Source organism: Tachysurus vachellii, chromosome 8 (genome assembly GCF_030014155.1).
Source record: "Tachysurus vachellii isolate PV-2020 chromosome 8, HZAU_Pvac_v1, whole genome shotgun sequence".
Taxonomy (NCBI): Eukaryota; Metazoa; Chordata; class Actinopteri; order Siluriformes; family Bagridae; genus Tachysurus; species Tachysurus vachellii.
This window is the reverse complement of record NC_083467.1, coordinates 22308788-22323743: the sequence shown is the minus strand read 5'-3', so window position 1 is coordinate 22323743 and position 14956 is coordinate 22308788. Positions and strand designations below refer to the sequence as shown.

Sequence of the window (14956 nt, the reverse complement as noted above, 5' to 3'; positions counted from 1 at the left end):
ATTTAAATCACTTTTAAAGAGCACATCTAGTGTTTAATGTCTGATATAAGTATAATCTCATCCATGCCATGTTCAAGTTTATTTCATTTGTGTTTAGGTTAAATCATCTTAGTGTGTGTTACAGTGGCATTAAACATGCATGTTGAGTGATACCAATTTGTGTGCATATGTTTATCTGTGTGTATAGATCTGAGTTTGGAGCATGAACGTGAAGCATTTTGCTTGGCCACAGTAGAGCCAGTGTGCCAGCTAAGAGAGGACCTCCTCTACAGACTGATGTCACAGCCTGCAGCAGCCAATGAGCACAAAGAGTGGGTTCATGTCCTTCAGCAGGTACATAAACAAACACCAGAACACTCTTCATATCACCAGTACACTCTTCATATCACCAGCACACTCTTCATATTACCAAAACAAATTAGTATCACCAGAACACTCTTCATATCACCAGCACACTCTTCATATCACCAGCACACTCTTCATATCACCGGCACACTCTTCATATCACCGGCACACTCTTCATATCACCGGCACACTCTTCATATCACCAGCACACTCTTCATATCACCAGAACACTCTTCATATCACCAGCACACTCTTCATATCACCAGAACACTCTTCATATCACCAGCACACTCTTCATATCACCAGCACACTCTTCATATCACCAGAACACTCTTCATATCACCGGCACACTCTTCATAACACCAGCACATTCTTCATATTACCAAAACATATTAATATCACCAGCACACTCTTCATATCACCAGAACACTCTTCATATCACCGGCAAACTCTTCATATCACCAGAACACTCTTCATATCACCAGCACATTCTTCATATTACCAAAACATATTGATATCACCGGCACACTCTTCATATCACCGGCACACTCTTCATATCACCGGCACACTCTTCATATCACCAGCACACTCTTCATATCACCAGCACACTCTTCATATCACCGGCACACTCTTCATATCACCGGCACACTCTTCATATCACCGGAACACTCTTCATATCACCAGAACACTCTTCATATCACCAGTACACTCTTCATATTACCAAAACATATTAATATCACCGGCACACTCTTCATATCACCGGCACACTCTTCATATCACCGGCACACTCTTCATATCACCAGAACACTCTTCATATCACCAGCACATTCTTCATATTACCAAAACATATTGATATCACCGGCACACTCTTCATATCACCGGCACACTCTTCATATCACCGGAACACTCTTCATATCACCAGAACACTCTTCATATCACCAGTACACTCTTCATATCACCAGTACACTCTTCATATTACCAAAACATATTAATATCACCGGCACACTCTTCATATCACCGGCACACTCTTCATATCACCGGCACACTCTTCATATCACCGGCACACTCTTCATATCACCAGAACACTCTTCATATCACCGGCACACTCTTCATATCACCGGCACACTCTTCATATCACCAGAACCCTCTTTTATTTTCTGAATGTTGTACATATATTTATTTAAATTCTATGTTTTTTTACACCTATATTTGGAGTGTTATGCTTCTGTAACATAATTTCTCTTGAGGGATCAAAAACAGTCCATATCTGTCACTCTCCTTGCTCTGTATATCTGCCTGATCTCTCTCTCCCCTGCTGTTTCACGTCCTTGTAACAAAATTTTTTAATTAATGCCCGGCTAATTGCCAGGCATGTTTGTTTACAAAGTTGCTGAAGCATAAAATTACAAAATGACAGCCATGTAAAACATAAATGACATCATAACCCTCTGAGCTACAGTAAAAAAAAAACAAAAAAAAAAAACTTAGTTACACTTTAAAAAAGCTTTTTGTAGATTTTGGGTTCCCCACAGGGTCCAAACATTATAAACCGACCTTCTGAGGTCCCTGACTCTGATAATAACATAGCTTTCTTAATAATTTAACTGAGGTTATTGAATTATTCATAGCAATTACTGAATAATATGTACAAACAATATGCATATCTGAATAGAACCAAAAGCATAAACATACCACTGAGGGTCAGAACAATCAAGTGTAATCTTAATAGTGTCGCTGAATAATTCATGTAATTAATGATTCATCTTCTTTATATCACAGTACTTGTCGATTGTGACTAGACAGATTAATATTCTATAATAGCAGTTCTATAATCAACACTATCTCAGGCTGCAAGACATCTCACAGGCTTCTATCATCGCACTCATTCTAACATAATTTTTGCAGGAACAAACAATTCACATGATCATTTTGTAATTTAAGACTTAAGCATATTTGGAGTGAGCCTCCAGTGTACCGGTACATGTGTAACGATGTCATCGTCGGCTAAAACACATGCACATGTAACAGCCACCCCACCGCTTGGTTCTATCAAACCCTGGTGTGTTTGTGTTTATCTTACATCATAAACACGAATGGAGAACACAATGCTACTGTCAGGTGGTCGATGGCATGGCGTAGATTTAACAGACCCAAATGCAGGGATAAAAACGAACTACGGTTTATTCGACAAAATCATAACAGAAAGATGTCTTAACTGAAGCAAACATAATATAAACCAAAACGAGAATACTTTTAAATTACATTACAGAACTAAGACAAAAACAAGGTTACTTAACACATGGAAACAAAACATTAACATGACAGAGCACAACGGCGAACATAGCGCACGTTGTGAACAATGACTCGACAAACAATCAACGCACAAGGAAGGGTATATATAACCAACCACATTAGGAGTAATGGGAAACAGGTAGAACCCCAGTGCTCCGGCAGGGTGTAGACCCAGTCTCTGTCAGCTACTTGTTTTGTTACAATAATCAACACTAGCTCTGGCTGCAAGACAACTTACAGGCTTCTATCATCGCACTCATTCGAACATCATTTTTGCAGGAACAAATAATTCACATGATCATTTTGTAATTTACTTATTATGGGCAATAAGGCATTTTTAGGCATGTGTAATGATGTCATTATCGGCTAAAACGCATGCACAGATTACTTTACTTCCTGAACGAGTGTGGACCTGAGTTCACATTCATGGGAATCACGTCACAATTCCAGGGCAACCGAACTTTTACCACCTCCTGTTTCAGACTAAACTTCAAACGTGAAAACATCCTTTAACGCTTTGCAACATGGAATAATCTTCAGGATCGAGGGCTTTGCTGTAATTAGTAACAGAACATTATGTTTCTGACTTGTTTTGTGAATGTACTACAGCATTTACAACAGAACTTTAAACTGATCAGGTGCATTTTTTTATGAATCAAAAAAAGAGAAAAGATACAAATAAAAATAAATATGAACTTATGAACTTGAGGATGTGCTACTACTGGAAACTAATACGTTTCTCAGTGGTAAGAGGAACGCCGCTATGTCTCTGGCACATTACACCACTCTGTCCTCGATTATTTCCTTATAACAGAAACAGCGTGCAGCAGAATTCACCCATGTGTTTGTCAAATTTATTCTAAAATATTCCCATTCCACACAGCGTGCATGAACATATAAATTCTCTCTGATGCAAACACATCAGCAGACACAAAAGGAGGTTGAGAATCAGAAATTCTCATTACAGTAATAAAGTAAACAAATCATTTAAACACAAATGAAAAGAAAGTGACCTTTCAGAACACTGCTTTAGTTGGCACTTGGAAAGGCAGAGAATTATATATTAAAAAAATACAAAATGAAGTGGTGATTATTTCAACCTTAAAATATGGTGTTATAAATGAAGAGTCAAATAGATCATTGGTAAGAGAAACCAGTAAGCAGATGGAGGACCGAGCGTCAGTTAAAATCCCAAGTCTGCCGTTTCCTTGGTCAGTGACCGGGCTGTGAACTGGAAAATTAATAGCACCATCATGCTGCTGTTATGCTCTCGGGAAAGACTCTTAACCCTTCTGCACCAGGCAGTTTTGCGTCTATACTGAATGAACAGATCCGTCCTTTTGGTTACAGATTTGAGAGTTTGATGAATCATGGATCACTTTATATACTGAGTATATTGACATGAACAAGATGTTAATTTTTGGGCTGGTGGAAGTACACTGAATAATAGCTAATAATATCAATTGTGTTGTAATGGTAGACCTTTTAATGTTGATTATGGTTATGTATGATTATGAAAATGAAAATTTTACATATTTAGACCAGTATGAGGAGTGTGCTGGTGATATGAGTGTGTTGGTGATATTAATATGTTTTGGTAATATGAAGAGTGTGCTGGTGATATGAAGAGTGTGCTGGTGATATGAAGAGTGTGCTGGTGATATGAAGAGTGTTCTGGTGATATGAAGAGTGTTCTGGTGATATGAAGAGTGTTCTGGTGATATGAAGAGTGTTCTGGTGTTATGAAGAGTGTTCTGGTGATATGAAGAGTGTTCTGGTCATATGAAGAGTGTTCTGGTGATAGTAATATGTTTTGGTAATATGAAGAGTGTGCTGGTGATATGAAGAGTGTGCTGGTGTTATGAAGAGTGTTCTGGTGATATGAAGAGTGTGCTGGTGATATTAATATGTTTTGGTAATAAACCAGTACACCTGTTTTTTTTTTTTTTTAAAAAGCTTGTAACGTACAAGGTAGTTATGGTAAATAATATATCAAGCATAGCTTATTGATATGGCTGCTTGGGATCTGTGTTTCAGTAGAGTGCAGAATGAACTCATATTCCATAAGTAAGAGCAGAGTGTGAAGGTTGAATTATCAGAGCAAAAGCACAGCTGTACATAAAATATTGCAATCCACACAAGATAATGGGAGACATATCAGAGTTCAGAGAGAACAAATTGTTGGAGCGTGTCTCGCTGACACATCTGTGACCAGAAGAGCAAGTTTTTGAGGTGTATCGAGAGCCACTTTATTCAGAGTAATGTCAGCATACAGCCACAAAGGACAGACCACATGCAATAGGAGTAACTGTTGATGCAAGAGCAAGCAAATACAGATAAGTGTTTTCTCATCAGAAAAGTGAGTCTTTACATATACAACATATGGTTGACTCTCTGTAAGCCCAACGCATTTATATCCTTTACATGACTAAGCAGATGAGGATAAAGGGCCGTGCTTGAGGACCCAGTAATGGTAGTTTGGTGGTCCTGGAATTTAAATTGCTGATCAGTAGTACAAAGTCTTAACCACTGAGCTACCACTTCTTCTATAGGACCTGAAGAATCCTTAACCCTTTAATGAAACCTGAACACATTGTTCTGCATCATGTAGAAGGTTCTTTAAGTTATGGACTAATCTCAGGTTCACTGTGGCATCGTGAGACCAAAAGCAATGAAAGGTACTCTCTGGAACACAGAAATAGTTCTTCTTTGGTATATGTGTTGTGTTCAGTGATGCCATAGAAGGACCATTTCTGGGTTCCTGACAGAACCTTTCATTGCATGGGGTCTCATAATGAACCTTAAATCAGTTCCTAACTTAAAGAACTTTCCACATGATGCAGAACAATAAGTGTTTAATTAGGAGATTAACAAACGATGTGGCTTCACTCATCCCGAAGCAAGCGAGGTGAAGGTTAGTGTAGTCTCTGAGACACATGAAACCAGTCGCTACATCTTCGCCCACCCCAGCTAGTAGCTGTTCATTTAAAAATGAGAGCTAGGTAGTAGGAGGGATTTGATCGATTTTCATATGGGAGAAATCGTGGTATCAGGAAATACTATGGGTTTTCAATCCCTGGCCCAAAGGATGCTATCTATCATGAGAAAATACCAATTGTCCATATGTTGTTAAGCGAAGCTGTGCCATAAGACAGCAAAATGAAAGATGTCATTCATAAAACAATAAGGTGCTAATGTAAGGAAGCGAAAGTAGTTGAGCATGTTGTATAACCTGAATAGCAGTCACAGTCATCTGGTTTTGATTTGAGGCAGGAGAATGTGTTGTGAAGAAACATCTTCACGTAGGAATATAAATGAATAGCTCTGACATACAGCATGTATTTTTTCAGCACACACACACACACTGCAGTGAGTTACTCTTTGAGACTCGGTGTTCCCATTTGTTTTTTGAACAATAAAAGATTTGTGTGGATCTATCGGCTTTGTCCTGAATGTAAGTAATTATATCGATTTTTAAAACGCTCCCCCTCCCAATCCCCCACACACACAGAAAATGGGAAACAGTCACTCTTCTACTTCTCTCTGTGGTGTTCCTCTGCATAAAAACGACCCGTTATCAGGCCTTATCACCTTGCCGCTAACATTTTTAACGCACCTTTTCCCACATTACATAACTGCAGCTCTGAATGGAATGGTATTATGCTGTTTGCCCGGGTATGATTATTAAATTCCTCACCTCTCTAGCAGTAATGATGGGAAAAGGGGACAGGGTTCATATTCAATATGTTAATGGCTTTGGTGATACGTACATGCTGTTGGAGAGGGCACACTCGCAGAGACATGAGATATGAGTCATCTAATCAGCTGGTCCTCTCTTTCAGCTCATTCACTGCTATGTACAAATGTAAGCACCATCTTCTCTCTCTCTTTCTCTTTCTCTCTCTCACTCACTCTCTCTTTCTCTGTTCTTTCTTATCCAATATCCCGTGTTATGGATTTTTAAGCAGCTCTACTTCGTTTAAAAAATCGGTGAAGATAAAATTTAAAGTGGAAGAAAGCCTGGCTAGACAGGAGGATGTGGGTTTTATTCTATAGAAGCTTTCAAGATGATTGCAAGTGCTTTCCACTTTCCAGAATGCAATAATCCAAAATTTGGAGCTGCATAGTAATTTCTTTAATAAATAAAACTGTTATTGTTACCAACAGCAAAATAAAAAGCACACACAAGACAGAGGTCTTGAAGACCAGACTACATTTACATAAATATAACAGTTTAGATAAAATTATAGCTATTAACATTAACAGCAATGATATAGACGTTTTGAGCCAGACGTCCTCTTCTCCGGTTATTGACAGTATAGCTACAGTAGTGTTATATTTGACCTGTAATTCTAGGTCAGCATGGATCCCTATCTGCCAGGGGACCATGAGGACATGAGGATGTCAAGACAAATATACCGTGATGCTTAGCTGTTAAGGTGGCGTGCCATGGAAATGTCATTCAATGCCTTTTCATCGATCTTCGCCACTGTACAACTTCATACAATGATTTTTTTTTTGTTATAGTCTGTATAAGCTTGTTTACAGTGTAATGCATTTTTGCTGTGTTCAGGTGTGTTCAGGTTTGGGGAATTCAAACATTGTTTTATAGGGAATGTAAGCCATATAGCACATAACTATGGGCCTAGACAGTATAGTTTGTTCAGTCCATTGCTAAAGCTCACATCATGCTACAATGAACCCTATTGCTCTTTGAACAGCAGACATGGTGTATTTTCTGAGGACATGCGGCTCAGGAATCAAAGATCAAAGATGGTAGCCATCTCGCATGCATGTGCAGTATTTATTAAAAAAAAAAACGTTTAGAGATGGTAAGGCAAGGTTTATCCTTGACAATGTCATGTCAAGGCAGTTGTTAGCTACTTTGGGAAAATATAGAAGGAGATAGGAGTATAGAAGTGTGTGTGTGAGAGAGAGAGAGAGAAAGAGAGAGAGTGAGAGAGAGAGAGAGGGAGAGAGACTCTGTCTGTTATGTCTTTCTATTAACCAACTGCTCTCATTACTACTCTTGGTGAAGCACAGTTTATATCCTAAGAAGTAAAGCTATTAAAGAGCTTAACCTCATGCATTAAAAACCTTTTAAGGAAATTTCTTTGCGATAAGTGATAAAAGATAAAACTGTGCACACACATTTAAGTGGAATTTAAATGGGGGACATGCAACAGAAAACATACTTTAACTTCTTAAAATATTTGGACTTGGAAGAAATTATGTTAAAAATAGGCTGATGCTGGATTTCTTTTTTCTGTGCTAGCTGAAGAACCTAATGTACAGGTCTAACAGTTATAGAGGTGAGATTGAGCTGAATTCAGAAGCATTCGGCATATGCCCTTATCCAGGGCGACATACATTTTATCTCATAGTATTTGTATTACTGAGGAATTGAGGGTTAGGGGCCTTGCTCAGGGGCCCAGCAGTAGTAGCTTGGTGGGACCTATGATTAAAACTCACAACCTTCCAATTGGTAGTCCAACATCTGAACCACCAGGCTACCAAAATTCCTTTAAACACATCTCTAGTGTCTGTTGTTTTACACAGTTCTACAAATGCAGTCTGTCATGTCCTATGGCGATGTATAATATACACAATTACTAAAGATTTTCAGTAGATACATAGCCAGGAATTAATTTTCACTGTTGGGATGAGAAAATATGCTAAATGAAATCACAGCAAGGTCTCTACAGATATAATGGCAAGCGTGATATGCTCATGCATTTTGATGCTGTAATGCCACATATTTCTTACTGAATTATATTTTAATAAATGATTGTTTATTAACTGTTGTTCTAATCTCATAAAATACAGTGATGACAGATCAATTAAAAAATGATTCAAATAGGATGTTAGGAATAAAGGAAAAGGGGCATTGAATCATATGAAAACCATGTCACACTGGTAATTCTGTGCTCTGCTAGCTTACAGCTAGTTTTCTAACAGAAACTGGGAAAATCCTGTCATAAAAAAGCTGAAAGTGAATATAAAGTGATGAAACAAACTGAAGCATGTGCTTAATTGATGTTTGTGGAGGTTAAATAGTGTTCCAAATCATCTACATCATTATAGTGTATATTATAGTGTACAAACTGGTAATTGTGCTGTTATATAAACTGCACTGTACTGAATATGTGTTAAATTAATCCTGCTTCCGACTAAATCTTCTGACCCAGGGGAACCAAAAAAAAACTAAAGTTTTGACTTTTTGACATCAACATGGCTGCTTATACCATCAGTTTTAAACAAGGCAGCACTTTTTTTAATTTACTTTTAAAAAGATACTGTATATGAGTGAAATCTTAGTTTCCCAAAATTTCCCAAGGTGGTGTTCGAACACCAAATCCCTCTGATGCTCCTTCACAGCTCCTGATTCTGACAAAATAAAACACAGTTAAACTGCTTTATCAAGCAATTAAACTAATTGTAATAATGCTAAGCACATTTGATTACTGTTTTTTTGTCTTTGCTATCCTTCCTTACTGTTATATGACTTTTGCTTAGATGTGATATAAAAAAAAGATGGAAAGAAGACAGAAGTTGAGCTGGAGGTGGAAAGGTTAACGGGGAGAAGTGTGTGTGTGTGTGTGTGTGTGTGTGTGTGTGTGTGTGTGTGTGTGTGTGTGTGTGTGTGTGTTTGTGTGTGTGTGTGTGTTTGTGTGTAATATACCACAAGCAATTACCTCCTGCTACCTTTACTTAAAGACAATATAAATGATCCTTTGGCACATTCAGAAATAAATCTGAAGAGGTTTTTTTTTTAAATCTATGACTCCTTGACCATTTGCTCACAGAAATCCTCATTTTCTTCCTTTCTTTGTTTATCCTTCCTTCCCTCTGTCTGTTTCTTGCCCCAGGTGGTATCTGTAAAGGAACAGCAGCAGGCTGTGATGGACAGACTGCAGGATGAGTGTGTGGCTCTCGAGCAGGAGCTAAGCACTGCTGGACTGGAGGTATTAATCACTCTAGCACTGTTAGGCACTGCATATATTAGCAGGCTGATGCTATTTTCATCAGCATGTATTTTTTTATAATGGTGGTTAGGGGAAGAACATGAATATATGCTAGACACTATAGGAATTTTAGTGCGTGATGATTTTAAAACTGTTATGAATAAAGTCAGGCTAAAAAAAATGTTTTGATGTAATAAGATGATTTAATTTACATAATAAGCAGCATGTGGGGTGATGCTACTTATACTGTAGTGTGATTGTGTGTTATGCAAGGAATGATGTATTGGGGAGGGAAGTGGTAGCTCAGTGGTTAAGGCATTGGACTAGTGATTGGAAGGTTGTGAGTTTGATTCCCCGGACCGCCAGGCTGCTACTGCTGCGCCCTTAGGCAAGGCCCTTAACCCTCAATTGCTTAGTTGTATAAAATTAGATTAAATGTCAGTCGCTCAGGATAAGGACGCCTGTCAAATGCCTGAAATGTAAGTATAATGTGATGTGTTGTGGAAAATTGTCAGAAAACAGAAATATGCTTTTCAGACATGAATGCAGGTGAGTGTTTATTTAAATATACGCAGTCAAATCCAAACACATAAGGTACAAAAAAATGCCACTGGTCAGTCAATGTAGAAAGGGGGGAACAAAGGCAAGGCAAAAGACAGTGATGAAAAAAATGAGGCAAAGTCAAAAAACAGGTTAGTAAAAGACAGATCAAAAGGCTTGGTAACATCTCAGACCGAAGAGAAGAGAGCATATACTTCAAACTATATGAGCGAAAAGACCTTTTGGTCCTTTTAAACGGTGGCTGTGAGAGCACAGAGAATGAAAACAGGTGAGTGATCAAAATGAAGGTGAAAGTGGGAGTGTATGTGTGTTGTGGATGATTATCTGTGCTTGTAGGCCATGATGCACTGTGGAAAACATGACGTTAGTAGATGTGACACGTATGTCATAGTGGTTAGAGTATAAACAGTTGCTTACTCATTATTTTTTTATAAAAACAAGCAAGAACAATTCAGCTGGTTGCCAAGAAACTGTTGACCTCCTTTATAAGACTTTACCTAGACACTCCTTTAATTATTGTTAAATAAAATCTCCATATCGGTTGCACACATTTATTTTTTATGAATGAACATCAGCTTTGTCATTCTTTTATAATTAAAGGTTGGGTCTCCGATTTTTGAAAGCCAATGTTGACATTTGAAATCACCAAAACAAACACGCCTCTAACCCAAATGGGTCCCACCCCTGTATTGATAGCTCCGCCCACACATACATACGTAACCCAGGCAACTAATGGAAAGAAATGTGTCTTTATCATAGCTGAAGGGAAGTACAATACGATTGCAGATAAACAAACAAGCAAAAATGACACACGAGCATAATCATGTAAAGGACAAAGGCATATTTTAGTTCTGTGTAACAAAGCAAAACCAACGTTACTCACCTATCGAGAAGGAAAAAAGCGCCTCGGGTCTTAATTAAAGTTGGTCACATATTCACAGATTCGAGTTTCCAGAGTCAATAACTCCTGAACTAAACGTTGTTACTACACAAAACGCGGTTGTAGCTGCGTCTCTACATTACTACGATAGAAAAGAGGTGTTATTTGTGTAGTAACAGCGTTTAGCTCAAGAGTTATTGACTCGGGATACTCGAATCTGTGTATATGCGGCCAACTTCCCGCTCCTTCAGTTCTCTCCAGCGCTGGAAAACTGATCCTATATTAACACGTCCTACTTCTTGTCTTATCGTAAGTCTTTCTTCGCTTTCTTTCTTTGTTTTTATCCTCCATGTCAATGTTAAAACTGCTTTCTGCTAATATCACGCATGCGCACTGAACACTCTCTCCGCCGCATATCGACAAACCCCGCCCTTTCTGCTCATTGGCTACACGTTTGCTGTGATTTTTGTTTATTATTCGGCCCGACTCAGTTTTCTGAAGCATTTCTCAAAAATCGGAGACCCTACCTTTAAGCTTAAATTTTACATTTTTAAATTATGGAGAATTTTGCTGTCAGAAAATCACAAAATATTTGCATAAATCAGTATAGTTATGACTGAATAACATTTGATTGTCAGTGTATATATTTATTTGAATACATCAGATTTGATTGCCTATTCGAACACTTAGTTACGGCTCTGTTGTAGGAACGTCTGGATGCTTCTGCAGTAGAGGAGTATGTTGGTGGTCTGCAACAGATACCAGAGGAGATCCTGACCACACACTGCCCTTACTCCGAAGCCAAAGAAGCCATCATCAGCGCTTTCATAAACATGTCAAAAAAATACTCTGTGCGCCTACAGACAATACGCAGCAGGTTGATGGGCCTGGACAGGTGATACACAATATACATAGACACATATATAAGTATACAATACACACCGAAAAAAATGAGCAGTAAAAACGTAGATATATTTTATTGTATTTTAAACATAAATTTCAGTAATGCTGCTTTGTGACAGTGTATATTGTTAATAATATATTCATTCATTCATTCATTCATCTTCTACCGCTTATCCAAACTATCTCGGGTCACGGGGAGCCTGTGCCTATCTCAGGCGTCATCGGGCATCAAGGCAGGATACACCCTGGACGGAGTGCCAACCCATCACAGGGCACACACACACTCTCATTCACTCACGCAATCACACACTACGGACAATTTTCCAGAGATGCCAATCAACCTACCATGCATGTCTTTGGACGGGGGGAGGAAACCGGAGTACCCGGAGGAAACCCCCGAGGCACGGGGAGAACATGCAAACTCCACACACACAAGGCGGAGGCGGGAATCGAACCCCGACCCTGGAGGTGTGAGGCGAACGTGCTAACCACTAAGCCACCGTGCCCCCGTTAATAATATATGTTATATAAATATAATTGACATTGGATTTACCCAGATGTAACACCTCAATCTTACACCAGCCTAGTCTTTCCTGTGGTAAACTGTCACTGCATTATCTGAATTTGCATACGTGATCATGATTGGCTCTTTATGATGCAATAACACTTTCCTGACACATATTCTATACATGATGAGTTTCTCCATCTAAGCTGTTTCTTTCTAACAATCCAGCTTCAGTGACTGTTCTGTTCATTCAGATCGAGTTCTGCTGAAAAGACTATCATAACAAGCATCTTTTTAAAAGTTTAGGGTGATTTTAAAGCGTTCGGGTGTCTCACAGTGTTTGCTGAGTGAAAAGATTTGATCATGAGGTTAGGGATTTAAGACAGCTTGATGAATCTGTCTATTTACCAAATGTACTGACGTGGACAAGAATCTTGTCTTGGTGTTGATGTTGTGTCAAACACTGGCAGTTCATAAAGAGCAGATCGCAATGAAGCGATACCTCAAGGTAACAAATACAAATGAAATGACATTCAAATGAATGACTATCAGAGTACATTTTAACATCAGGGAACATTGCAAAAGCAGTATTTTTTCTCCAATGGCCTCAACTGCTCATCTGCTTTCATTCAGAGGAAAGCAATATTTACCCCTTTTAAGCATATATATGCATACAGATGCACAAAGACTAGATAATATTATTGTGATTGACCGTGATTTGAGTGTATACCATTGCTCCTACCTTAAGAGCATGGTCATTTTTGTTCTTTTTAGACTCCCAGACGCAGATGACTGTGGCATTTTCAGCTTTGTGATCTCTGATACTATGTCGAATGCTTTTCTGTCGCACCACATGGGAACCTGAGCAGGTGTTTTGAACTCTCTGTTTCATTGATGCAATGTCCTCGCTTATATTGAAATTTTTCTGTCATGTTTTGTTCACTGCATTCCCCATCCTCCATCGATCCTTTACCGCGTATCCTATGCAAGGTCACGAGAAGCCTGAAGATTAACCCAGGGTACCGGGGATCAAGGTGGGGGCACCCTGAACAACATGAAAACCCATCACACGGCACAATCATACACATACTCACACACCTATTAACACATTACAGACAATTTAAAGATGCCAGTCAGCCCAAAATGCATTTCTTTAGACTGAGAGAGGAAACTGGAGTAACCCGGTGGAAACCCCCAAAGCACGAGGAGAACTCTGCTCACCGAGCCACATTGCCCTTTATTCTTTCAACCTGCATAAATTCTCAAAAAAAAATCCCTAGGAAACGAGTTTCATGAAAACATTTGCTATAGCCTGTAAACATTTGAGCAAGTTTGAATATGCTTTGGTGACAATTAATTAATGCCATATGCTGAGTGAAGAATTAATGATGGAACATCTTTATTTAGCACAAACCACCATGTGTTTTCCAATGATGCAATATTTACTTTTTGCCACAGCTCCCTGTATTCTGCAGTGCTTTTTCTCTGTTTTGACCCATATGTGAAGAACCCAAAGGAGTCACTTAAAAAAAAAAAAAAAAAGACTTTCCATGTTATGTCACAATCCCATTAGGAATACTATACCCAAAGATTCTTACCAACAAATGAAAGCTAGCAGAAAAGTGTTCTTACCAACAAATGAAAAGCTAGCAGAAAATACTGTACCTGTGGGAACAGATCTTATTTGCATAATGCACCCCCTGCCATCTAAAATGTGTATTATTAGCAGTGATAGCACTTCTGGGTGAAGGACTGCTGTGAGAACTGCTTATGTGCAGAAGTGCAAACACCATAGCCAGGGTTCCTCAAAATTGCATTTATGCAATTGCCATTATGTACAAGGTCTGTATTTGTACATCACACAGACCTGAAGCGATTGTGGCAGTCACGTCTCTCGACCAGACTCATCACATCACATGGAGGAGTGACACACGGATCCCACTTTATGGATTTTACATTACAGAAGTCATGAGGCAGCTGCTATATTTCAGGTAATAGTGTCATATTCTGCTCGTTGTGTCATCCTAACGATGCAGAACCTGCTCACCCCCGCAGTGATGCCTAATTAATGTGCCTGACCACCATATCAGCTCTCCCTTAGCTCATTAAGCCCAATTAAAAGCTTAGCTGAACTCCAAGGGTTTTAAAAATGGCATTCGAATCACATCGTCTAAAGAGCAGCCTCTGCAATGTATCCCCAGGCAGCGACTCCCTACAGGGCCTGATAACACACACACACACACACACACACACACACACACACACAGCATGCATGCCTGCCAAAGAAGCAAACAAACACACACAGATTGATTTCTCAATGCACAAGGCAGAAAGACATGGACAATCTGAAAGGAGAGTAAAGTCAGTCAGACAATTTTCCCCCTCCATCTGCCACATAAGGGGATAAGTGAATAATTTCCTTTCCTCCTCAGAAATGTTACTTTCCACATCAAAAATCCATATGGATAATGTTATAATTACACACTGACTCTCATTACATCATTC

General features: G+C 38.9%; 1 protein-coding gene across 1 annotated transcript in view; it reads left to right on the top strand.

Annotated features, from left to right (window-relative positions):
• LOC132850386 (coiled-coil domain-containing protein 148-like) overlaps window positions 1–14956 on the top strand; it is an 87411-nt gene that overhangs the window by 32735 nt on the left and 39720 nt on the right. The window contains exons 6-8 of the mRNA XM_060876930.1: window positions 188–333; window positions 9507–9602; window positions 11751–11938. Of these exons, the coding sequence (XP_060732913.1) occupies window positions 188–333; window positions 9507–9602; window positions 11751–11938 (430 nt within the window). The remainder of the gene's footprint in view (window positions 1–187; window positions 334–9506; window positions 9603–11750; window positions 11939–14956) is intronic.